General features: G+C 42.0%; 4 protein-coding genes, 1 long non-coding RNA gene and 1 pseudogene across 8 annotated transcripts in view; all 6 read left to right on the top strand.

The window, feature by feature from the left end:
• Positions 1–24,070, top strand: part of LOC118710240 (zinc finger protein 420) — a 241,764-nt gene that overhangs the window by 35,691 nt on the left and 182,003 nt on the right. The window contains exon 4 of the mRNA XM_045575959.1: positions 2,581–2,666. Within this exon, the coding sequence (XP_045431915.1) occupies positions 2,581–2,666 (86 nt within the window). The remainder of the gene's footprint in view (positions 1–2,580; positions 2,667–24,070) is intronic.
• The window catches only part of LOC123651699 (zinc finger protein 320-like), a 124,209-nt gene that overhangs the window by 46,044 nt on the left and 54,095 nt on the right, over positions 1–24,070 (top strand). The gene's annotated exons all lie outside the window — the stretch shown is intronic.
• Positions 2,543–24,070, top strand: part of LOC118710213 (zinc finger protein 208) — a 141,251-nt gene continuing 119,723 nt past the window's right edge. The window contains exons 1-2 of one of the 4 annotated variants that reach the window (XM_045575958.1): positions 2,550–2,666; positions 5,528–5,571. Coding sequence is in view for 3 of the 4 variants with exons in the window: in XM_045575951.1 (XP_045431907.1) it covers positions 2,652–2,666 (15 nt within the window). In the remaining variant the exon portion in view is untranslated. Of the gene's footprint in view, positions 2,667–5,527; positions 5,572–24,070 lie in introns of all 4 variants that reach the window. The other 3 variants (XM_045575951.1, XM_045575954.1, XM_045575949.1) reach the window with 3 other exon arrangements.
• The window catches only part of LOC118710269 (zinc finger protein 11-like), a 53,170-nt gene continuing 31,693 nt past the window's right edge, over positions 2,594–24,070 (top strand). Inside the window, 2 exon segments of the mRNA XM_045575938.1 lie at positions 2,594–2,666; positions 7,307–7,433. Of these exon segments, the coding sequence (XP_045431894.1) occupies positions 2,652–2,666; positions 7,307–7,433 (142 nt within the window). The 5' untranslated portion in view covers positions 2,594–2,651.
• On the top strand, positions 12,240–13,436 carry LOC123651701 (annotated as a pseudogene).
• On the top strand, positions 15,551–16,459 carry LOC118710251. Its single transcript, XR_004985347.2, has 2 exons — positions 15,551–16,066; positions 16,109–16,459. It is a non-coding gene; the product is annotated as an uncharacterized LOC118710251 (long non-coding RNA).

Below are 24,070 nucleotides of genomic sequence, written 5' to 3'. Positions count from 1 at the left end.
CAAACTTTATGCATTTTTCCACCCTAAGGACTGACAAGCCCATTAGAGAAACAAGATGTTCTACTCTCTGACATACTCATGGAGCATTCTTATGTATATGTATCTACTGGTGTTTTGTGACTGGGACTGATCTGGACCAGGGGCTTTTTGAATTTGTTATAAGACATACTATGGGGAGAGTCCAAGATGGCTGCACAGGTAATCATCAAGCCACAGCCAAACACAACAATTTCAATAAAATACATCTAAAATATAAAATTGACATTACCCAGAACTACAGGAAAGTCGACTGTTTTAAAAATTCTTGCAGCATACCAGTTTGCCTGTGTGACAACCTGGTTGAAAATCACAGCTGTAAACTTATAAAATCCATCTTACCTAATGCGTCATTTAAGACCACTTTTTCCTTTTTCTTTAATTTTAATTCTTTAATTTTATTTATTTTTTATTTATTACATTATTATCTGTACATATCTTACCATTCCCCCCTCCCCAAGACCATTTTTTCCTTATTGATTTATTTGAGGAGTTGCTTAGCTCAGGCTCCGGCCCCGCCCTCCCTTCCTGTTCTCACACAGGCCTGGCCCCGCCCCCACCGCGGAGCCGCTCCGCTCAGGCCCCGCCCCACGCAGGGAGGCGCATGCGCAGTCCTGGCAACCGGAAGCGGTTGCGGAGGGGCCGGTGGCGGCTCCCTGAGGCGGTGTCTGTGCTTTAAAGCCGCTGCTCCCGGCCCCTCCCCGCAGGGCGGGCTGAGGGCGCTGCAGGCGCTGAAGTCCGTGTGGGAGCCCCTCCCGGCGGTGAGTGCGCGTCCCGGGGGCTGCGCAGCGTAGGCGCCGCGTTCCTTTGGGGGAAACTGAGGCCCGACCCGCGGTCTGTCTGCCTCTGGCTGTGGGCCCGCCCGCCGCGTGGTTTTCCCGCCGAAAACCGTCCCCGGGGCCGCCGGTGCCCCCGCGGGGCTGGGGGTCTGGTCAGTGGTTCCCGCCCTTTGCCCTCCCCCGCCCGGCGCTTCCCGCCCAAAGAGCCCGGATGGCCCGGCCTGGGGGTCTGCGCCCGCCTTCCCAGGCCCCCCATTAATCAGGTCTGAGTGCCAGGGGGCCAGTGCCAGGGGGTGGGCTCGGGGAGAACGCGGTGTCCCCGGAAGAGGGACCTGCCCCAGGGAGGGCTTTGTGGGGCGGTGCCTGCGGGGCGGGGGCCGGGCTGGGGGGCAGGAGAGGGAGGGAGAGACAGACCCGGGGGAGGAGGAGGGCGGAGAGGGGTCCCCAGAAGATGGGGAAGCCGAGGGGGAGCAGCACGGAGGCAGCCAGCTGTGGGGGGCAGTACAGACTAACAGGCAGCAGGGGGGACACGGGCGCGGGGAGGGAAAGACGCGGACGTGTGTGGAGATGGGAGCAGAGAGACCGGGAGAGAGAGCCCCGGAGGGAAATGGGCTTCAGGAGGTTCATGGTCCAGGTGTAGGGACAGACAGAGAGAAAAGGGGGAAAAGAGCAGGGAGCAGAGAGGGGGTACAGTGAAGAGAAAGGGGACAGGGAGACAGAGAGAGATCCATGGACAGAAATACATAGTAGTTAGTGGGAGGAGGGGAACCCTGATGTGGGTAAGTGGTGACCTGATGGGGTGTGGATGACTTAGTTGTGATACATCGTGTGTTTATTTCTTCGTATAAAGATAACACTATTTTTCTCCAGGAGGCATGGGGAGGATGAGACATAGAATCAATCATTGATCAGCTGCCTCCCGCACTTCCGGTCACTAGGGACCAAACCTGCAACCTGGCCACAGGCCCTGACTTGGAATCCATGACCTGGTTTATAGGTCCAAGCGCAACCACTGAAGCTTGCCTACGAGTTGTGTCTTTTTATATTTAATTTAACAGCTGAATTGTCTTAGTTATACAGATTGAATGAGAATTATAAATTTCCATTTATAAGGATGGGAGTTTTATAATAATTTGCTTCCAATTGCAACCCTTAGTCACTCAAAGGGGAGAGACTTCTCCGTTGCTCATGGGTCCCTTTTCATTTCCTGGGATGGCAAGGAGGAGGTATCTGTGTCTGTCACCATTTGATGCATTTCCAAGGAACATTAGAAGCCTTAGTTTTGTTGCTGTGGTGTGTGTGGTGCTTTGTGGGTTGTGTGTGTTACTTCCCTGGATTTACTTTTTCTATCTCTGACACTTAATTTATTATTTAAAAACATCCTGAGATAAATGAAGAAATGCCCTCAGGTGTGCTTTCCCCAGTAGGGTTGGGAAGCTGCTCTAGGTGGGGTATCCTTGGTTACTGAATTGCTCTAGGTGCTTGGAAGCTGAGGACTGGAATTAGCAGGAGGGCTGAAGGTTATCTTTGTGAGAGGGGGGAGCAGGGTTTTTTCCCCGGGTTTGTTCCAGTCACCTCTTTTCTGTTGTCTTTGGGAGGAGAGACATATAAAGATGAAATAAAACACCTCACAGAGGGGTCTCCATTTAGGAGCTTATTGTTGCTAACTTTCCTGTGTCCAAGGACAGGAGGGGTGGCCTTTTTCTGGTTTCTGACTGTGAGTATGAGGTGGGTTGATTAAGAGACTGTTCTGACTTCTTTGAAGGCACATTCTGTGACTCCTCAACACAGTGTCACCTGAGGAAACAACCCAGACCCCATCAGGACCAGGACCAAATGGCTGCTTCTCAGGTAAAAGATGTCCTATGTCAGAGGCTGTGTTTGCTTTTCCTTTACCATCTGGTGATTCATTTCTCTATTTCCGATGTTCTTTCCTTTGCAGGTTGTTTTTCTTTCCGAATTCATCACTTTATTTATCATAGTCAATGTCAGCTGTTTCTGTGTTTCTGTGTGTGTTTTATCTTTTTTATCTCCATTCAAATATATTTTTATTAATTTCAGCATGGAAAGGACAGGGAGAGAGAGATAGAGAATTATGGGTCAGCTGTCTCCTGTACCCCACCCCGCACTGGGTATGGAGCCTGATACTTGGCATGTGCCCTGACCAGGAATCTAAGCCTGCCCTCCTGGTTAATAGGTCAGCCCTCTACCTCTCAGCTTCTCTGGCCAAGTTGTATTTTCCTCTTTTGTCCCAAATCCTTGTCTGCATTCATTTTGCCACCCTCCCCAGGTCAGGAAGCATTTCTACCTTTAATTAGTGACTTTTAATTACTCAAAACATTCCTTTTGTGACAAATCAAACTTGGAAGACAGCCATGTCGAACATCACTACTGGGATGGGATCAGAGGCTCAGGTATCACTGAAGAAACCAAATGAAAGTTTTATGTTTAAGTGGCTACAGCATTCAGCAGCTCTAGATCACATCTTACTGCTCAGAATAGCTCAGAAAGCTCTGAAAATAGGGGCAAATAGAAGAAATTTATTCATTAGATTAGTACAAAAGCCTTCGTAGGTAACTGTACTATTAGTTTAAGGAACATGAGAGGTAAAGTAGGATTGACACTTTCAAAAATTAATGTTTATTTGTAATTTCACATAATTATTTATTGATATACTTTTGGCAGTAATATCACAGCAGTGGCTGAAACTGGTTTGGCTCAGTGGATAGTGCGGTGGCCTGCAGACTGAAAGGTCCCAGGTTCAATTCCGGTGAAGGGCACGTACCTTGGTTGTGGGCATATCCCCAGTGAATGTGCAGGAGGCAGCTGATCGATGATTCTCTCTCATAGATGTTTCTAACTTTCTATCCCTCTCACTTCCTCTCTGTAAAAAATCAATAAAATATTTTTTTAAATAAATAAATAAATAAAATATCACGGCAGTGAGGACCTGACTTTCTGTTGTGCTTCAGTTATATAATGCCCATTTTCTCAGCTCGCCTGGTGTTCACTTGTCAGAAGAGCTCTCGTCACTGTAGAATTAATAGTCTCCCTTTCTCAGCAATAAGGGTGTAGTAGCGATTTAATGAAAAATTTGCAAAGACCATCACTTCCCATCTATAAATGTCCCTCTTCTTATTTTGTATTTCCTTTGGAAAATGAAGGACTTACTTTTATTTCCTACAGATCATTGGCTTTTGCATGGGACCTCTAACTAATTAGGCCTTGATTCTTTACATTTTACTTAATACTCTATGCTCCCATCATGGACATAGCCTGCATGATTATGCATGATCACTTTTTGTATTCTCTAGGAAGTTTCTTTTTTTCTTTTTTTTCAAATATATTTTATTGATTTTTTACAAAGAAAGAGAGACGGATAGAGTTAGAAATATCGATGAGCTGAAACCGGTTTGGCTCAGTGCATAGAGGGTCGGCCTGCAGACTGAAAGGGCCAAGGTTCGATTCCAGTCAAGGGCATGAACCATGGTTGCAGGCACATCCCCTGTAGGGGGTGTACAAGAGGCAGCTGATCAATGATTCTCTCTCATCGATATTTCTAACCCTCTATCCCTCTCTCTTCCTCTCTGTAAAAAATCAATAAAATATATTTTAAAAAAAGAAAAAGAAACATCAATGAGAGAGAATCATCGATTAGCTGCTTCTTGCACATCCCCTACTGTAGGGGATGTGCTGCAACCAAGGTACATGCCCTTGATTGGAATTGAACCTAGGACCTTTTACTCCGCAGGCCAACGTTCTGTCTGCTGAGCCAAACCTGTTTCGATTCTAAGAAGTTTCTAAGAATGACATTATTAATATATCTTCAGTTTCATTAAATTTGTACAACATAGTTCTCCACTAATGATACATAAAAATTTTGAAAGAAATGTACGCATAAGAAAATTAGTTCTCATAGGCTAGTATGGATCAGTAGTGCAGGGTTTGATTCCTGGTCTAGGGCAAGTAGCTCCTGGGAACCTGTGGTAGGCAGCCAATCCATGTGTCTCTGTGTCTGTTTCACCTATCTCTGTCTCTATTCTTCCTTCTTCCCTCCCTCCCTCCCTTTTTCCCATTGTGCCTCTACCTCCCTGCCTTCTGCTCTTGAAAAGTCTATGGGAAAAAATCTCTCCAGGTACGGATTTACAATCACAAAAAGGAAGCAGGTTTAACTTGTTTTCTATCCTTATGTTTCTCTGCTTATTGTGTTTATAAAACACAAAGGGGAATATACACAAATAGATTCATGAGATTTAGAAAATCACTAAACCATGTTGATTTCATAGTTGTAAAATGTGCGTCTCTGCTTAAACTGTTAATATTTCAACTTTTTCCCCCCAAGTATATTTTTATAGATTTCAGAGAGGAAGGGAGAGGTAGAGATAGATAGAAACGTCATTGATGAGAGAGAATCATTGATCGGCTGCCCCTTGCACACCCCACACTGGGGATTGAGCCCACAACTTGGTTGTGTGCTTACACCAAGAATTGAATCAGTGACTTCTTAGTACATGGGTCATGTTCAACCACTGAGCCAAACTAGGTGGACAAGGCAGAAGAATCTTGTTCTAAGATTGCTCATAGTAAATTTCCAACTAGAATTGTGGTTCCTATGTGTCCTACTCCATGAGACCTGTATTCCATTAGCAAACCCTTTTAATTCAAAGTTCTGTGTGAATTGTTCCTTGTGTTTTCTTTTTCTCTGTGATCAGAAGTGTGGCGCATGATGCAGAAACATTGGCATCACAAGTAAAATGTGAACTTGTTACACATGTGAAAACACAAGCCCCATGTCAGTCAGAACCTGGATCAGTAGGTTTACAAAAACTCATTTTGTTGTGGTCTGCTTTACACGCGCGACAAAGACCATATACTTTCAACGCAGCATGACAATGCCAACTGGGAAATATATACCACTGACTCTAAACAAGGCAAATGCAGCACTCTGAAATCCATATGGCTGTTTCCATGCCTTTAATGTTTTTTAATGTATTTATTTTTTTAATATATTCTTATTGATTTCAGAGAGGCAGGGAGCGAGAGAAAGAAAAAAATGATGAGAGTATCCTTGATGGGCTGCCTCCTTCACAACCCCTACTGGGCATCCAGCCCACAACCCTTGGCATGTGCCCTTGATCAGAATCAAACCCGTGACTCTTCAGTCTGCAGTCCGCCACTCTGTCTGCTGAGCCTGACCAACAAGGGCCATGCCTTAATTTTAAAGTTTATTTTCCTGTAAAGTAAAATCTGTACTGTGGGTTTGTGGACCTGGGTCATCCTCATATGTCACAAAACACAGAGATTGTTACTGGAGCAAAGTATTCTTACTGACCTGTCAGAATTGCCAACATCAACAAATCAACAAACGACAAGTGTTGGCGAGGTTGCGGATAAAAAGGAACCCTCGTGCACTGCTGGTGGGAATGCAGACTGGTACAACCACTGTGGAGAACAGTATGGAGTATCCTCAACAAACTGAAAATGGAACTCCCATTTGACCCAGTAATCCCACTCCTAGGAATATATCCCAAGTAACTAGAAACACCAATCGGAAAGGATATATGCACCCCTATGTTCATAGCAGCACAATCTACAATAGCTAGGATTTGGAAACAGCCTAGGTGCCCATCAGCTGATGAATGGATCAAAAAACTATGCTATATCCACACAATGAATATTATGCTGCCATAAAAAAGAAGGAATTCTCATCGTTTGCAGCAACCTGGATGGAATTGGAGAACATCATGCTGCTGAGTGAAATAAGCCAGTCAATGAAAGAGAAACACCACATGACCTCACTCATTTATGAATAATAACATTATAAACTGATGAACCAAAAGAAAGATATAGAGACAGTAAAGCAACAAGCAGACTGTCAAATTACAGCGGGGAGGGTAGAGAGATCTGGGGGAGATAAGAGATCGACCGAAAGACTTGTCTACTTGCATATAAGTACAACCAATGGACACAAAATTCTAGAGAGGGTGGGTATGTATGGGGGGGGGCCAATGGTAAAATATGTACACAGATAATAATTTAATTTAAAAAAAAAGAAGCTTTTAGCCAAGACCAGTTTGGCTCAATGGATAGAGCATCGGCTTGGGGACTGAAAGATCCCAGGTTCGATTCCGGTCAAGGGCATGTACCTTGGTTGCAGGCACATCCCCAGTAGGGGGTGTGCAAGAGGCAGCTGATCGATGACTCTCTCTCATCGATGTTTCTAACTCTCTATCTCTCTCCCTTCCTCTCTGTACAAAATCAATAAAATATATTTTAAAAAATAAGCTTTTAGTAAAAATAAAAAATAAAAAAAAATGATACTGGGCCATTTAAAAATAAATTAATTAATTAAAAAGCAAAATTATTAAAAAATAAAAAAAGTATTCTTACTGGATAATTTAGGATACTCTGCTAGGTCCAAACCTCTTCTCTTAACACTGTTTGCATGTTGGGTGACGTTATGAACTCTGCTCGTGTGTCTTTTCTTTCAGGGTCAATTGACTTTCAGGGATGTGGCCATAGATTTTTCTCAAGAAGAGTGGGAATGCCTGGACCCAGCTCAGCGGAAGTTGTACCTGGATGTGATGTCTGAGAACTACAGAAACCTGGTCTCCTTAGGTGAGGATGACTTGTTGGGCCCTAGCTGGTTGGGCTCAGTGGATCTAGTGCCAGCCTGCAGGCTGAAAGATCCCAGGTCCATTCTGATCAAGGGCCAATTCCTTGGTTACTGACTCCCTCTCCAATAGGGTGTGTGCAGGAGGGAACCAACTAATCAGTGATTCTCATCATTGATGTTTCTATCTCTTGCTCCTTCTCCCTTCTTGTCTGAAAGCAATGAAAATATACAGTTTGAAAAGAGGAACAAATTGGGGGTAGAAAAGAAATGCTTTGTGATGTATGTGAATTGGGCACTCAGTGTTTGCACACTTTACAAGTTGTCTACACTAATTAAGGTACTATCAGAAAATAATATTTTAGAAGGTCATTTTCTAGAATATTGTAATATTCTACCATAATTTGTGGCCATAGAACATCCTGGATTGCAATTTGGAAATTCTCAGTCAAAATTCACACTCCATTTACTTTTATTTTTATATATTTTTTAAGATTTTATTGAATTTAGGGAGGAAGGGAGAATTAGAGAGGGATAGAAATTTCAACTGGTCAATAGTTAAATTTTTGTATGTGCCCTGACCAGAGATCAAACCTACAACTTTGTTATATTTGTACAGACCTCTAAGCAAGTGGGCCACCTGGGCAGATTGGATTCTTTCACTTCTTTTTATTTTAAAAAATATATATATATTATTGATTTTTTTTTTAAAGAGAGAAAAACATCTATCACCTGCCTCCTGCACACTCACTACTGGGTATGTGCCTGCAACCAAGGTACATGCCCTCAGCCGTAATCGAACGTGGGACCCTTGAGTTCACAGGCTGATGCTCTATCCACTGAGCCAAACCAGTTAGGGCTCTTTCACTTTCTTCTATGTATCTAAGCTTCTATAATGAATTTTCATGACTTTCTGTATTATTTCTGTCTAGTAGTAATAGATTTTTTTGTTCTTCAGTTTATTTATCCATTCACTTGTTGACCTTTTCCTTGCTTCCGATTTTTGGAAATTATGAATAAACAGCCTCCTTGTAGGCTGTTCTGTAGATAAAAGGCTTAACTTGCTGCATTAAGAGTCAGGAGCCCAATTACTGAGTATATATTTAGTTTCATAAAAACCTCCACAGCATCTCCCCTTGGTGCTGTAGCATTTGGCATTTTCAACAGCTGTTACTGGGGGTTCCGGTTGCTCCACATCACAAAAGCATTTGGTGGGGTCAGTGTTCTGGATTCTGACCTGTTCAATGGTGATATAGTGTTTCTTGCTTTGCTGTTTGTTACTTCTCATTGGTATAATGTGCATTTCCTTAATGACAAAAGACGTGCAAGATCTTGTTACACTGATTTTCTATGATCGTGTGTGTGTGTGTGTGTGTGTGTATATATTTCTTTTTTTTTTTAATTTAAAAAAATATATATTTTATTGATTTTTCGCAGGCCAATGCTCTATCCACTCAGCCAAACCGGTTTTGGCTGAAGTATGTTTTAATATCCGGAAGCCTGAAACCTTTAATTTCATACATTCTTTTCACGATTTACTTCATTACATGTAGTTCTGTGACATTCACATTAACTTTATAAGGAGCTTTTCTATTTCCAGCAAGTGTGTTACTGGGACTTTGATAGGGATTGCTTTGAATGTTTAGCTCACTTTGAGTACTAATGACAGCTGATACTGTTAGTATTTCAGAGTAGGATCATGGAATGTGTTTTCCAACTTACTGATTTCTTCTTTAATTAGAGCCTGCAGAGAATGTGTGTGTGTGTGTGTGTGTGTGTGTGTGTGTGTGTGTATGTGTTTCCTTTTGTCACTGCTCATTGGATGATATATTCCCATTGAGTTTTTGAGTAGAAGGAAGGGAGGGAGGGGTTGAAAAAGAGAGAAATATGGATGTGAGAGAGAGATGTTTTATGGTTGGCTTGCTCATACATCCCAAATGGGGTTCAGATCCAACCTGCAACCATTTCTTGGGTGGCTCCATACTCTAACCACTGAGACACACTGCAGAGGGCAGCCAGTAATATTTTATGCTTTACAGCATGCAAGTCATGCACCTTCTTAGGATGTAAACTGTTAATATTTCATTTTCAATTATGCTGTTTTTCATGTAAATACACCCTTAATTTGTTATTTTGTATTTACATTTGTTACCTTATAGGAAAATAGGTAAATTCATTGGGTGGTTTTACATAGTATATTTTGAGAAATTAATTATTTACCTATATGTATATTTTTAGAAATGTAGAGGTTGTGGTTTGTAATACAGAATTCTGTCACCTCTTAGTAGATATCATTTTATTTATTTTCTATTTTATTTCTGACCATGGGAACTCCCTAAAATATCTTAAGGTTATAACAATGTACCTTAACTTCATAGTGTCAGTTGCATACAAAAAAAAATCTATGGATTACCATTTTTACCATGTAACCACATAAGTGGATATCACATCTTTAATGTTGTGTCCAAGCAGAGATTTAAGATTTTATTTCTTTTATATATTTTTTAAATATTTTTCGAAATTTTTATTTCAGAGAAAGTGATGAGGAGAGAGAGATGGAAACATCCATGATGAGAGAGAATCATTGATTCCCCCCAATACACACACACACACACACACACACACACACACACACACTGGGGAAAGGACCCAAAACACAGGATTGTGCCCTAATCGGTAATCAACTGTGACCACCTGGTTCATAGGTAAATCCTTATCCACTGAGCCATGCCTGTCAGACTATTCTTTTTATTTTCTAAAGTTCCACAAGAGAAATCAAAGTGATACGTGTTTCTCTAATAGAATACCACAAATACAATAGAAGATGCACAAATGCACTTCCATCATGTCTCCATATCTCTCTCTCTCTCTCTCTCTGTCTCTCTCTCTCTCTGAAACTGGGAATTGGGAGCGATTTAATAATATTGCCATTGTGTGCTAGGGCGTTTGAGCGGTTATTAGCAAATGTAAGCAACTCTTTCTCCTTCTTCGATGTCAGTTTTTCTCATTGTATCTATCTGGAGCTTTCTCTGAATTGTTCACTTGCTCATGGAGTACTCCAAAATGTCATTTGGTTAATAGTTGGTAGTAAGTTCAGAATATACTCACCTGATTGTCAAAACTGAAAATTTGTTTTTCTTTCAGCTAAACCATCTAAAGATAAAGAGGCTTTTATGCCAACGCCTAGAATACAAGATTTATCCCCTGAAATACTGGTAAGATATAAAAGGTGTTACTTTGATAATGTACACTTAATGAAAGCCTTGGAATTTGAGGAAGAGTGTGATGAGAAAGGAGGATATGAATATAAACAAAAACTATTCTGGGACAGTTATCATAATAAATTTATCTTTACCTAAAGATATCAGATGTATTTGGGAAACCTCCAAATTAAAAGTCAGTTTCATTGGCAGATCAGAATGTTTGTGCACATTAAGGTTGAAAACAAATTTTTCTGTTATGCATTCTTGGAAAGGAAATCTGGAAAAACTAGGAATTTGCATAGTCTGTAGTGTAAATAATCGTTTGAAGTGTTTAAAAGTTGGGGTGGGATTTAACTTTGGTCAATTATTCTAAAATATATAGATTTATAATGTACCTATAAAATTATAATGTGGTTAATTTGTCAATTAGTTATGGTTTTTTAACTAAAAATATATTTTTCTAGATTTCAGAAAGTAAGGAAGTTGAAGAGAGAGAGGAAAACATCAATGATGAGAGAAAATCATTAATTGGTGGCCTCCTGCATGCCTCCCCCTGGGAGCTGATCCAGCAGCCGGGCTATATGCCCTTATTGGGAATGGAATCGTGATCTCCTTGTTCATGTGTTAAAGCTCAACCACTGAACCATGCATGCAGGGCAATTTGTTAATCTCTTATTCTTTTTTATTAATATCTTAAAATATATTTTATTAATTTCAGAGGGAAGGGAGGGAAAAAGGGATAGAGAGAACCATCAGTTATAAGAGAGAATCATTGATAAGCTGCTTCCTGCAACCCATGCTTGTGCCCTTGACTGGAATTGAACCCAGGACCCTTCATTCCAGAGTCTAACGCTCCATACATTGAGCCACACCAGCGAGGGCAATTTGGTAATCTTTTAAACAAGGATTAATTTATTCTCCCTCTGACAATGTTTTCTATTTATTGTCTACAATTTTAATAAATTAGGTAAGCTTTTTCTATACAATCATCTTGGTTTAATGAGTATCACAAAATGGTTCTAATGGAACAAGCTAATGAAATTATAACTGTCACTAAAGATCTTTCTGTCTTCCGTTATCACCAGAGTACACATAAAGGAGATAGCAGTTATCAATGGATTGAACATTGGAAAAACTTTAATCAAGAGACATATCTTAATCATTGGACAAGTGAGCGTGCAGAGGACCATTGTAAAAGTGGAAAAGTCTTTAATCAAATGTTCAATCACAACATACATCAGATGATTCCTATTGTGGAGAAGACACACAAAGGAAGTCAATGTGTCCAGTCTTTACAGCAATCATCAAATTATAATGAAAAGGAGAATATTCATACTCGGGAGGAGGCTTACAAATGGAATCCATGTGGGAGAGTGTTCAGTCAAATATTCAAACTAAATAGATGCAAAAGAATCGATAAGGGGGGAAAACCTTATCAATGTAAAGATTCTATTTGGCCTTCAGGTTGCACTTTAAACCAGAGAATTCATCCTGGAGAGAAGCCTTACAAATGTAAAGCATGTGGCAAAGCCTTTAAATGTCATTCATCTCTTATTGTACATAAGGGAAGAATTCATACTATTGCAAAATTTTTTAAACTCAGAGAAAATGGAAAAGGCTTGAGTCAATCCCCTAGACATACTCAACAACATAGAAAACGTACGGGAGAAAAGTCTTATAAATGTTCAGAATGTGACAAAGCCTTTACTTGGCCCTCAACCCTTAGTATTCATCTGAGAATTCATACTGGAGAGAAGCCTTATGGATGTAGAGAATGTGGCAAAATGTTCAGTGAATCCTCAACACTTAATCAACATCAGAGAGTTCATACTGGAGAGAAGCCTTTTACATGTAGAGAATGTGGCAAAGTTTTTAGCCAGCTCTCTAACCTTATTACACATCAGAGAGTTCATTCTGGAGAGAAGCCTTATACATGTAGAGAATGTGGCAAAGCCTTCAGGCATTCCTCATCACTTTCTTATCATCAGAGAGTTCACACAGGAGAGAAGCCTTATAAATGTAGAGAATGTGGAAAAGCCTTTAGCAGGTCCTCAAACTTTGTTACACATCAAAGAATTCACACAGGAGAGAAGCCTTATAAATGTAGCAAATGTGGGAAAGCCCTTGCTACCTCCTCATCTCTTATTTATCATCAGAGAATTCACACAGGAGAGAAGCCTTATAAATGTAGAGAATGTGGCAAATCTTTTGCTACCTCCTCATCCCTTACTAGTCATCACAGAGTTCACACAGGAGAGAAGCCTTATAAATGTAGAGAATGTGGCAAAGCTTTCAGTGAGTCCACAAAGCTTAGGCGACATCAGAGAGTTCATACTGGAGAGAAGCCTTATATATGTAGAGAATGTGGCAAAGCCTTTAGCCACTTCTCATCTCTTACTGATCATCAGAAAATTCACACTGGAGAGAAACCATATAAATGTAGAGAATGTGGGAAAGCCTTTAGCAGGTCCTCACACTTCATTGCACATCAGATATTTCATACAGGAGAGAAGCCTTATATATGTAAAGAATGTGGCAAAGCCCTTGCTACCTCCTCATCCCTTACTTATCATCAGAGAGTTCATACCAGAGAAAAGCCTTATCAATGTAGAGAATGTGTCAAATCCTTTGTTAGATCCTCAGACCTTATTATGCATCAGAGAGTTCATATCGGAGAGCAGCCTTAGAACATGTGAAAAGTGTAACAAAGATTTTATTCAGTGTGCCTCCTGCACTATACTTGAGAGAAGTCTTACATATGTGCATAGTTCATAAGTCCTTGATCAGCCATGAGAACTTACTGAACATCACAGAATTCATACTTGAAAGAAGCCTTATGAATGTAAAAAATCTAAAATTGCTTTTAAAAGCCATTCACATAGGACTGTACCTGAGAGATTTCATAACAGAGATAGTAGAAATGTAGAGAATGTGTTGGAGCCGTTATACACAACTCAAAATTTACTGCACATCAAAGATTTTAAAGGTGCAGGGAAACCTTACACTGTAGAAAATGTGAGAAAGTTGTTAAGCTGCAGGGAATCTTACCATTTTAGGAATCTTTCCAATGAAACTGCACAGATTTGTTCATGGTTGAAAGTTCATTGAAAATGATAAAATGAGGTCTTACAATTAAGAGGCATATGTCAATTGTATATCCTCATTTATATCTAATACCACAAGTGGTAATTATTACTGGATCAAAGTCCCACAGATATAAAGAATGTGACAAAGCTTACTCAGTATGCAAACCTCATCTGACATCAGAATTCATACTGGAAAGAAACAATCTACAGTAATAAAAGAATTAGATGCTAATTTACCATACTTTCGTGAACCCTGCTCCACCAGCCAAAGAGGAGTGTGTATGCAAATTAACACAACAAAGATGGCTGGATAATTTGCATACACTGTAGCTCCGGGCCTCTGGGCAGCATGGAAAGGTGGCACCAGCAGCCAGAGGAGGAGGGCCCATTCTTGCATGAATCTTCGTGCATCAGACCTGTAGTAGAAATATAAACATTGTTCTAAAGTCTATAATCAGCATCTGTGTCTTATTCCTCACATTGGAATTTATTCTAAAGGGAAACCTTAAATCTGAAGAATGTGGGAAATCATATAGTTGGACCCACAGCCCCAATCATATGAGGGATTATAATTGGGTTGAAGTTCTACATTCATGATATAGAAAGAGAGACTTTTGTTCAAAATATACAGTTTACAAAACTTCAAGGAGTTTATGCCTTATAGTGACTTTAAAGATGTAAAAACATGATCCAAGTATGTAATTATGAATTTCAAAGAATCACTGAATTCACACTAGATAGGTAGCCAAATGCCTTTCAGGTATTGCTCTATAAGTCAAAAAGCATTATAGAGTGTACTCCATACGTTAAATGTAGTTAGGTAATATTTGTTTGAAAATACAAAAAGAATTGATGTTTCCATATATACAGTTATTTAGTGTTATCTCATATTGATATCACTCGAAGTCTTTTGAAAAGGAAATATTAATGTGATTGTAATTCCATGTCATTTGATGCTGCTATGTTTTATTCCTGGTGTGTGTGTGAGTAAACTGATTGTTTCAGTCTTAGAGATTTGTGAGCTGTTGTATACAATATGGACTTCACTTGTGTAGAATTTCCCATGGAATATGGTCTATATTGTAAGGCACATTATTTTCTTCTATTAGGTAATAAGCCTATTAAATTAATTTTTAAAAATAGTTCTCGCCGGGACCGGTTTTGCTCAGTGTATAGAGCCTGCGGACTGAAAGGTCCCGGGTTCGATTCCGGTCAAGGGCATGTACCTTGGTTGTGGGCACATCCCCAGCAGGGGGTGTGCAAGAGGCAGCTGGTCGATGTTTCTCTTTCATCGACGTTTCTAACTCTCTGTCCATCTCAATTCCTCTCTGTGTAAAATCAATAAAATATATTTTAAAAAAGAAAATAAAATAAAAATAGTTCTCAACTTTTGTAAATGATATCATCAAAGTTACTTCCTTTTCTGTGCCAATGTGTTCAGCTGAAAACTTTTTGAGGATATGTCAGTTTGTGGTTGTCACATTTAGGTGATCAGAACTACACTCAGAACAGTGCTGTCTGTGTAATAGATTTTCCATAGTTAAGAGGAATATTGCAATACCAGTGACATTGCAATAACCAGGATGCAGAATTGGCATGAACTCTGCATGTGGAGAGAGGACACCGTTCCCAGGTTATATTGCTGAGTGAACTCAGAAAAATTAATTCTATTTCTTTCATTTTCCATTTCCTGGTCCTCTGGTTTTTCACTTTATCTTCTAGACTGACATTCTATATATATATCAATATATATATATCTTTATTGATTTGAGAGAGGAGGAGAAATAGAAATATCCGTGATGACAGGGCATCACTGATTGGCTGCTTCCTGCAACCCCCCTACTGTGGATGGTGCCTGCAACCAAGGCATGTGCCCTTGACCAGAATCGAACCTGAGACCCTTCAGTCCGCAGGCCGATGCTCCATGCGCTGAGCTAAACTGACCAGAAACTGCCATTCTTTTTGCAGTGCTATGACTACAGCATGTAAAGATCTTCCTGTCCCACATCATCCTTTCAAGCCCTTGTAACTTCCACTCAGTAGTTTGGAATTCATAATTCAATGACTGACATCAGAATTTGGTGAAAATTTTTGTTTATTTTCATCAAGTATGTAGGCCACCATGTGGGTTCATGCTGACACCTATAGTTTTTAATATGAATATGAAGTTTTGGAATACCACAAATAAGCATCTGTGTACTTTGTAATTGGAGTGATTTTTCTTGTACTGATTTTCATTGGAAAACTTAATTTCTCATTAACTTCTTTATTGGGATGGAATTAAGCCATGTTAAACAGGTTTTATTCTCACTATTTTAATATATATTTTTATTGATTTTAGAGAGGAAAGTAGAAGGAGAGAAAAACATCTGTTAGCCATACCCCAGAGAGGAAGAGAGAAATATCAATGATGTGAGGGAATCTATTCTCACTTTCTTGAATGTAGCCTAATGTTGGTCATTCTTTCTAGAGGAACCCCAGAACCATGGCAGCTTTGCAGTTAAAACCTTTAATTATTTTGGATGCAAAATTCTTTTGTATATTCACAACCTGAGCATAGGTATGTCCAGTGGCATTAGTTGTTTCTGGAGTGTTTGCCAAGCCATCAGTGCAAGTTCCAGGGACAGCAGGTAAGCAGAGATTAAAATGAGGAAGCTGAACATTTATTCTTCAGTGTCCAGGGCTGAATTTGTACGAGGTGGTAAACATCAGTTCCTATGCACATGCCACCCAAAGGAATGACCAAATCATTACAGAGCAAGATGTTCAATATTCTACTTTCCGACATACCTCTGGAGCATTCATATGTATATGTATGTGCTGATATCTTGTAACTGAGACTGATCTGGAACACGGGCTTTATGAATTTGTTCTGTTACAGGACAGACTATGGGATCCGGATCATTCATAGAATTCAATGGCATCTAAACAATAGTTCCATTTTCTGGTGCTGTAGTGAGGACTCTTGAAGAGTTGTGTTGGACAAAATACACATAAGATCGCCCCCCGCCGCCCCCCCCCCGTTGCCATTAAAAAAGACATGAAGCAGACACTGTCCCTTGGGTTAGAGGACATTCTGTCTTGAATTTCTCCAGAATTCATATTCTGCTTTGTGGTGAAAAGCTCTAAATCAGATATTTCTTTTCTTTTTTTTTTTTATCTCATGGCAAATATGAACTAATTATGAAATTCAGTGGTACACCAAAATAATATATATATATATACACACATATATTGCCAATCTTATGAAAAAGTATGTTTTTTATTCATGTACACCAGACATCTATTACTGTATTGGCTGTTGTCACTTATTTTCTTTGGCAATCTATAGGTTTATACAGTCTTTGCTACTGACTAATTAGTCAAGTGTTGCTTTTTCAAAAAAAATCATGCACGACAGTAGTTTTCCTCGTTGACACTCTGATCACAGCTTTATTTTTATTTTATTTTTTAAATTTATTTTTATTTTTAAATATATATTTTTTATTTTTTTAAGTATGTTTTATTGAGTTTTTACAGAGAGGAAGGGAGAGGAGAGAGAGAGAAACATCGATGAGAGAGAGACATCTACCAGCTGCCTCCCACACACCCCACACCAGGGATGTGCCTGCAACCAAGGTACATGCCCTTGACCGGAATCGAACCCGGGACCTTTCAGTCCTCAGGCTGATGCTCTATCCACTGAGCCACACCGGTTTCAGCCATAATCACAGCTTTAAACATATAAAATTCATCTTTCTTGCTATGTCATGTAAGACCACTTTTTCCTTATGTATTTGTCTGGCAGATTCTATCCATTGATGTGATTTGGAAGTTAAAGTTCCCTACAATGACTGTACTGATTAATTTTTAAAATGCCCATGACTATTTACCTGTAAATGTTCACTCACAATATAAATGGACTCACTGTTTCAACCAGAAGATCAGGGCAGCTGAATAAGACCCTTAACATATGCAATCTACATAAGACACACTTCAGATTAAAAGACAAATCATGAAAGTGAAGGGTTGGGCTGAAACTGGTTTGGCTCAGAGGATAGGGCGTCGGCCTGTGGAATGAAGGGTCCCAGGTTCAATTCCGGTCAAGGGCATGTGCCTCAGTTGTGGGCACATGCCCAGTGGGGTGTGTGCAGGAGGCAGCTGATGGATGTTTCTAATTCTCTATCCTTCTTTCCTCTCTGTAAAAAATCAATAAAATAAAAATAAAAATAATTTGTGACTTACAATCACTTTTTATCATCGGATAGCCTGTATTTTCCCTGTAGTGCTACAATCTGCATAGAGCATACTATCTATATCTATATATCTATACCTGTGTGTGTGTATTTATATATACATATATATAAATTTCAGAGAGGAAGAGAGAGATCAAGATCAAAATATCAATGATGATAGAAAATCATTAATTGCCTGCCTCCTGTATATGCCCCTCATGGGGATCAAGCCCACAATCCGGGCATTTGCCCTTTAGTCCACAGGCTAACACTCTATCCATCAAGCCAAATTGGCTAGGGCAAGAGCATACATTTTGATGATGAGTTAATTTCTTTAACCTTTCTCTGTTTTTGTGTTGGTGTCATATCTCAAACTCTTTTAAAATCCTAAGTCATGATGATTTAACCCTATGTTTTTATCTCAGGCTCCGTACATTTAGCTCACATATGACTTCTATGTCTTGGACAAATTATAACAATTTTTAAAAATATATATATATTTTATTGATTTTTTACAGAGAGGAAGGGAGATAGATAGTTTGAAATATCGATGAAAGAGAAACATCGAGCAGCTGCCTCCTGCACAGCTCCTACTGTGGAAGTGCCCACAACCAAGGTACATAACCCTGACCGGAATGGAACCTGGTACCCACAAGTCCGCAGGCCGATGCTCTATCCACTGAGCCAAACCGATTAGGGTAAATTATAACCATTTTTATAGCAGTCACCTGCTCAGGGAGAGTCTAGCTGAACACCAAGGTTTTTTGTAAGAAGGAGATGCAGAGCATAACAAATGGTTACTGTTCAAAACTTAAATTCATGATACATTTTAACACTGATTATGTCCTTTAAAACCCCTTTTAACCTTCGTTCTATCTCTGAACTTGCCATTTTGTTTACAATTAGTAATATTTTTGAGTCAGAAACCACCCTAATTCTATGCTGTAACCTTAGATGCCCTCATAAAATCAGGCGAAGGTGTTCCTTCTATCAGTTTTGTGTGTTTTTTTCCTTAGGTTCCTGCGCATTTGTGAAGTTTCTTTATTTCCTGGTTTGTATAGAGAGAGCTACCAGGGCATCCAGATGGGGCCCCTAAGCAATCCTTACTGACCAACCTACTGATAGTCCAGTGCCTCCTTGCAGGATCTAGTCCATGTGTGAATAGACACCCCTTCTCAATGTGATCTCCTCACCATAGGAAATCTAGCTTTCAAATGTTTACTGGCACCATTTAAACCCAAAGTAATTTTAAAACTTGAAATAAACAACCTAATATTCATTATTTTGTTTTATGTGGAAATTCTGAAGATTGGGGTCGTGGAGTTTGCATCAAGCTGATCACATCTGTACATATGTTTCACAGACATTTCTAAAAGCTTATTTCCAATGGAGGGACTCCTGGTTTTCTGAGAAATAATATGAGTGTTCAAAATATAAAGTATTTTTAACCTAATATTTTAATAAGTTTATTATTTTTAATTTTTAATATATAATATATATTTTAAAATATATTTTATTGATTTTTTACAGAGAGGCAGTGAGAGAAATAGAGAGCTAGAAACATCGATGAGAGATAATCATTGATCAGCTGCCTCCTGCACACCCCCTACTGCGGATGTGCCGGCATCCAAGGCACATGCCCTTGACCGGAAACGAACCTGGGACCCTTCAGTCTGCAGGCCTAAGCTCTAGCCACTGAGCCAAACCATTCAGGGCCTCCTCCCTTCTTTAAGTTTTCTCCGCAGCTGCCATTTCCTCGCTGGCACCCTAATAGAAGACCAGTCCCTCTATGTGGGGAGCCTTGTGCCATCAGAGGGCACCGGGCCCTCTCCTCCCTTTAAAGAAGCAAAATCACCGCCCTCTCTGCTCCTGTCTCTTCTCTCCTCGTGAATCCTGTCACAGCCGCGCCACCAGGCAAACCCCAACAATGATGGGAACTCCCCCAGGAAGGGCTGTCCCTGTGGGAGGAGGGGAGGGGCCCAGGCTGGCCCCGCCCCTCCCCCTCCCTCTGGCCCCGCCCAGGCCTGGCCCCGCCCCCAGCGCGGAGCCGCTCCGCTCAGGCCCCGCCCCCGCAGCGAGGCGCATGCTCAGTCCTGGCAGCCGGAAGCGGCTGCGGAGGGGCCGGTAGCGGCTCCCAGAGGCGGTGTCTGTGCTTTAAAGCCGCTGCTCCCGGCCCCTCCCCGCAGGGCGGGCTGAGGGCGCTGCGGGCGCTGAAGTCCGTGTGGGAGCCCCGCCCGGAGCCCCTCCCGGCGGTGAGTGCGCGTCCCGGGGGCTGCGCAGTGGAGGCGCCGCGTTCCTTTGGGGGAAACTGAGGCCCGGCCCGCGGTCTGTCCGCCTGTGGCTGTGGGCCCGCCCGCCGCGTGGTTTTCCCGCCGAAAACCGTCCCCGGGGCCGCCGGTGCCCCCGCGGGGCTGGAGGTCTGGTCAGTGGTTCCCGCCCTTTGCCCTCCCCCGCCCGGCGCTTCCCGCCCAAAGAGCCCGGATGGGCCCGGCCTGGGGGTCTGCGCCCGCCTTCCCAGGCCCCCCATTAATCAGGTCTGAGTGCCAGGGGGCCAGTGCCAGGGGCTGGGCTCGGGGAGAACGCGGTGTCCCCGGAAGAGGGACCTGCCCCAGGGAGGGCTTTGTGGGGCGGTGACTGCGGGGCGGGGGCCGGGCTGGGGGGCAGGAGAGGGAGGGAGAGACAGACGGGGCGGCGGCGGTGGAGGAGGAGGAGAGGGGTCCACGGAGGATGAGGGAGCAGCGGGGGGGCAGCACGGAGGCAGCCAGCGGTGGGAAGTGTTGTGGGGTCGAACCCTGGGTTCAAAATAAGACACCGGAGGCTGATAGTTAATTTAAGAAAGCAGAGAAAATTTTATTGAAATATCTGGCCGGGGCAGCTGCAAGAGCACCGCAGGCAGGTGGACTCCAAAAGACTGCGCCGCTTTAGGGGCAGGTAGTTCTTTTTAAAGGTTCTGAGAAGGAAAACCCCCATTCTGCAACAAACTGTTATTTGGAATTTTCTGCTGTTCTTCCCAGATAAAATATTGCCTTCTAGTTTGCTTTAGCCCGTGTGAAGAATGATGAAGATAAACTTAGCTGTCTGACCTTGCAGGGCAGAGACCAGATATGCCCACAATCTCAATCCCATGCCAGGTGCACTTTTTCAATTGGATAGAACTGTATTGTTTTCAAGGCCAGCATTGAGATAACCACTAAGTGCACATAGGGCTGGCTCTTTAATAAAAATTTTAAAAAAGGAAGTTCTGCCTATAACTTTGCTTAGAATTTGAATTCATCCTCCCTAAGCCCATCGCGCGATGAACAAAGCAAGTCTCTCCAAATTCTCCCTCTGCACCGTCCGACTGCCTGGGAACTCTGCAACAGTTCAAACCACAGGAATTTTCCTTTGTTCTATAAATTCTAAATAAATGTAAAATAAATTCTAAATCCTAAAGACTATATGCTAAAAACTGGGGTCAGCCCGTAGGCTCATTTCCAGTCACATCCTGCTGGACATTGGAATGTGGCCCTATCTTGCAGAAGCAGAACTCAGGGGTTAATCTCCAAAGGTTATGATCCCAGGCACAGGAAAATTGCCTTAGCAGGTTTTAAAAATTCAAATAGCAGTTTTTACATGAGTTGTATATTCTTAATTTCTTATTTCATACACGACTGCACCGTTTCAGGGATAGGCAGTCCCTTTTAAAGGTTCAAACCACAGGAATTTTCCTTTGTTCTAAATTTTAAATCCTAAAGACTACATTTTAAAGACTGGTGTCAGCCAGCTGGGTACTGCTGGTCACATCCTGCTGGACATTGGAATGTGGCCCTATCTCGTGATAGTGGATAACACAGAAGCAAAGCTCAGAGGTTATCTACAGTTTCTATCTCTGAAGGTTACTGAGTTAGTGGGAATTACTCTCCTGTGGTCTTGGACCCAGGCAAGGGAAAATTGCCTTAGCCTCCAGGTCTCCACCTGAAAGCTAAGGTAAATAGCTTTTTTTTTTTTCCCCCCCCCCGTGTTTAATCAGGTGCAGGAGTCAAACTAGAAGGGTTAAAATTCAAACAGCAGTTTTTGCCAAAGTATGCTTGCCACTATATTTCAAGGCTGTAACAGGCAGCAGCGGGGACGCGGGCGCGGGGAGGGAAAGACGCAGACGTGTGTGGAGATGGGAGCAGAGAGACCAGGAGAGAGAGCCCCGGAAGGGAAATAGGTTTCAGGAGATTCATGGTCCAGGTGTAGGAACAGACAGAGAGAAAGGGGAAAAAGAGCAGGGAGCAGAGAGGGGGTACAGTGAAGAGAAAGGGAACAGGGAGACAGAGACAGATCCATAGACAGAAACACATAGTAGTTAGTGGGAGGAGTGGAACCCTGATCTGGGTAAGTGGTGACCTGATGGGGTGTGGATGACTTAGTTGTGATACATTGTGTGTTTATTTCTGTGCGTGTGTGTGTGTGTGCGTGCGTGCATGCGTGGGTAAAGATAACACTATTTATCGCCAGAAGGCATGGAGAGAAAGAGAGATAGAAACATCAGCGAGTAGCTGCCTCCTGCACTTCTGGTCACTAGGGACCAAACCTGCAACCTGGCTACAGGCCCCGACTTGGAATCCATGACCTCCTGGTTCATAGGTCCAAGCGCAACCACTGAATCTTGCCTACTTGTCGTGCCTTTTTTATATTTAATTTAACAGCTGAATTGTCTTAGTTATACAGATTGAATGAGAATTGTAAATTTCCAGATTATAAGGATGGGAATTTTATAATAATTTGCTTCCAATTGCAACCCTTAGTCACTCAGAGGGGAGTGAAATATAGAGGCAACCATACTATGGTAAAAAACTGCTGTTTGAATTTTATCCCTGCTAAGTCTGGCTCCTGCCTGATTAAAACACTGGGTACTTTAACCTCAGCTTCCAGGTGAGGCCTGGAGGCTAAGGCAATTTTCCCTTGCCAGGGATCAGGACCACAGGAGAATGATTCCCACTGACTCGGTAGCTTCAGGGATAGAAACTGTAGATAACCTTTAGAATCTAACCGCTGAGCTCTGCTTCTGTGTTATCGCTATCGCAAGATAGGGCCACATTCCAATGTCCAGCAGGATGTGACTGGGAACTGACCCTGCGGGCTGTCCCCAGTCTTTAGAATTTAGTCTTTAGGATTTAGGAACACAAGGCAAATTCTTGCGGTTTAAACCTTTAAAAGAAATTGCCTACCCCTGAAACGGGGCAGTCGTGTGGAGACCACCTGCTTGTGGTGCTCTCGCGGCTGTCCTGGCCAGTTCAATAAATCCTTGCCTGCTTTTTTAAAAATTAATTAATCAGCCTCCGGTGGTCTTATTTTGAACCCAGGGTTCGACCCCACAACAGGGAGAGACTTCTCCGTTGCTCATGGGTCCCTTTTCATTTCCTGGGATGGCAAGGAGGAGGTATCTGTGTCTGTCACCATTTGATGCATTTCCAAGGAACATTAGAAGCCTTAGTTTTGTTGTTGCTGTGGTGTGTGTGGTGCTTTGTGGGTTGTGTGTGTTACTTCCCTGGATTTACTTTTTCTATCTCTGACACTTGATTTATTATTTAAAAACATCCCGAGATAGCCGGGACCGGTTTGGCTCAGTGGATAGAGCGTCGGCCTGTGGACTGAAAGGTCCTGGGTTCGATTCCGGGCAAGGGCATGTACCTGGGCTGCGGGCACATCCCCAGTGGGGGGTGTGCAAGAGGCAGCTGATCGATGATTCTCTCTCATCGATGTTTCTAGCTCTCTATCCCTCTCTCTTCCTCTCTGTGAAAAATCAATAAAATATATTTAAAAAAAAAAAAAAAAAAAAAAAAAAAAAAAAAAAAAACATCCCGAGATAAACGAAGAAATGCCCTCAGGTGTGCTTTCCTCCATAGGGTTGGGAAGCTGCTCTGGGTGGGGCATTCTTGGTTACTGAATTGCTCCAGGTGCTTGGAAGCTGAGGACTGGAATTAGCAGGAGGGCTGCAGGTTGTCTTTGTGAGAGTGGGGAGCAGGGGTTTTTTCCGGGTTTGTTCCAGTCACCTCTTTTCTGTTGTCTTTGGGAGGAGAGACATATAAAGATGAAATAAAACACCTCACAGAGGGGTCTCCATTTAGGAGCTCATTGTTGCTAACTTTCCTATGTCCAAGGACAGGAGGGG

Source organism: Pipistrellus kuhlii, unplaced genomic scaffold (assembly GCF_014108245.1).
Source record: "Pipistrellus kuhlii isolate mPipKuh1 unplaced genomic scaffold, mPipKuh1.p scaffold_m20_p_71, whole genome shotgun sequence".
Taxonomy (NCBI): Eukaryota; Metazoa; Chordata; class Mammalia; order Chiroptera; family Vespertilionidae; genus Pipistrellus; species Pipistrellus kuhlii.
The sequence above is the reverse complement of the archived record's forward strand: the minus strand, read 5'-3'. Positions and strand labels throughout refer to the sequence as shown.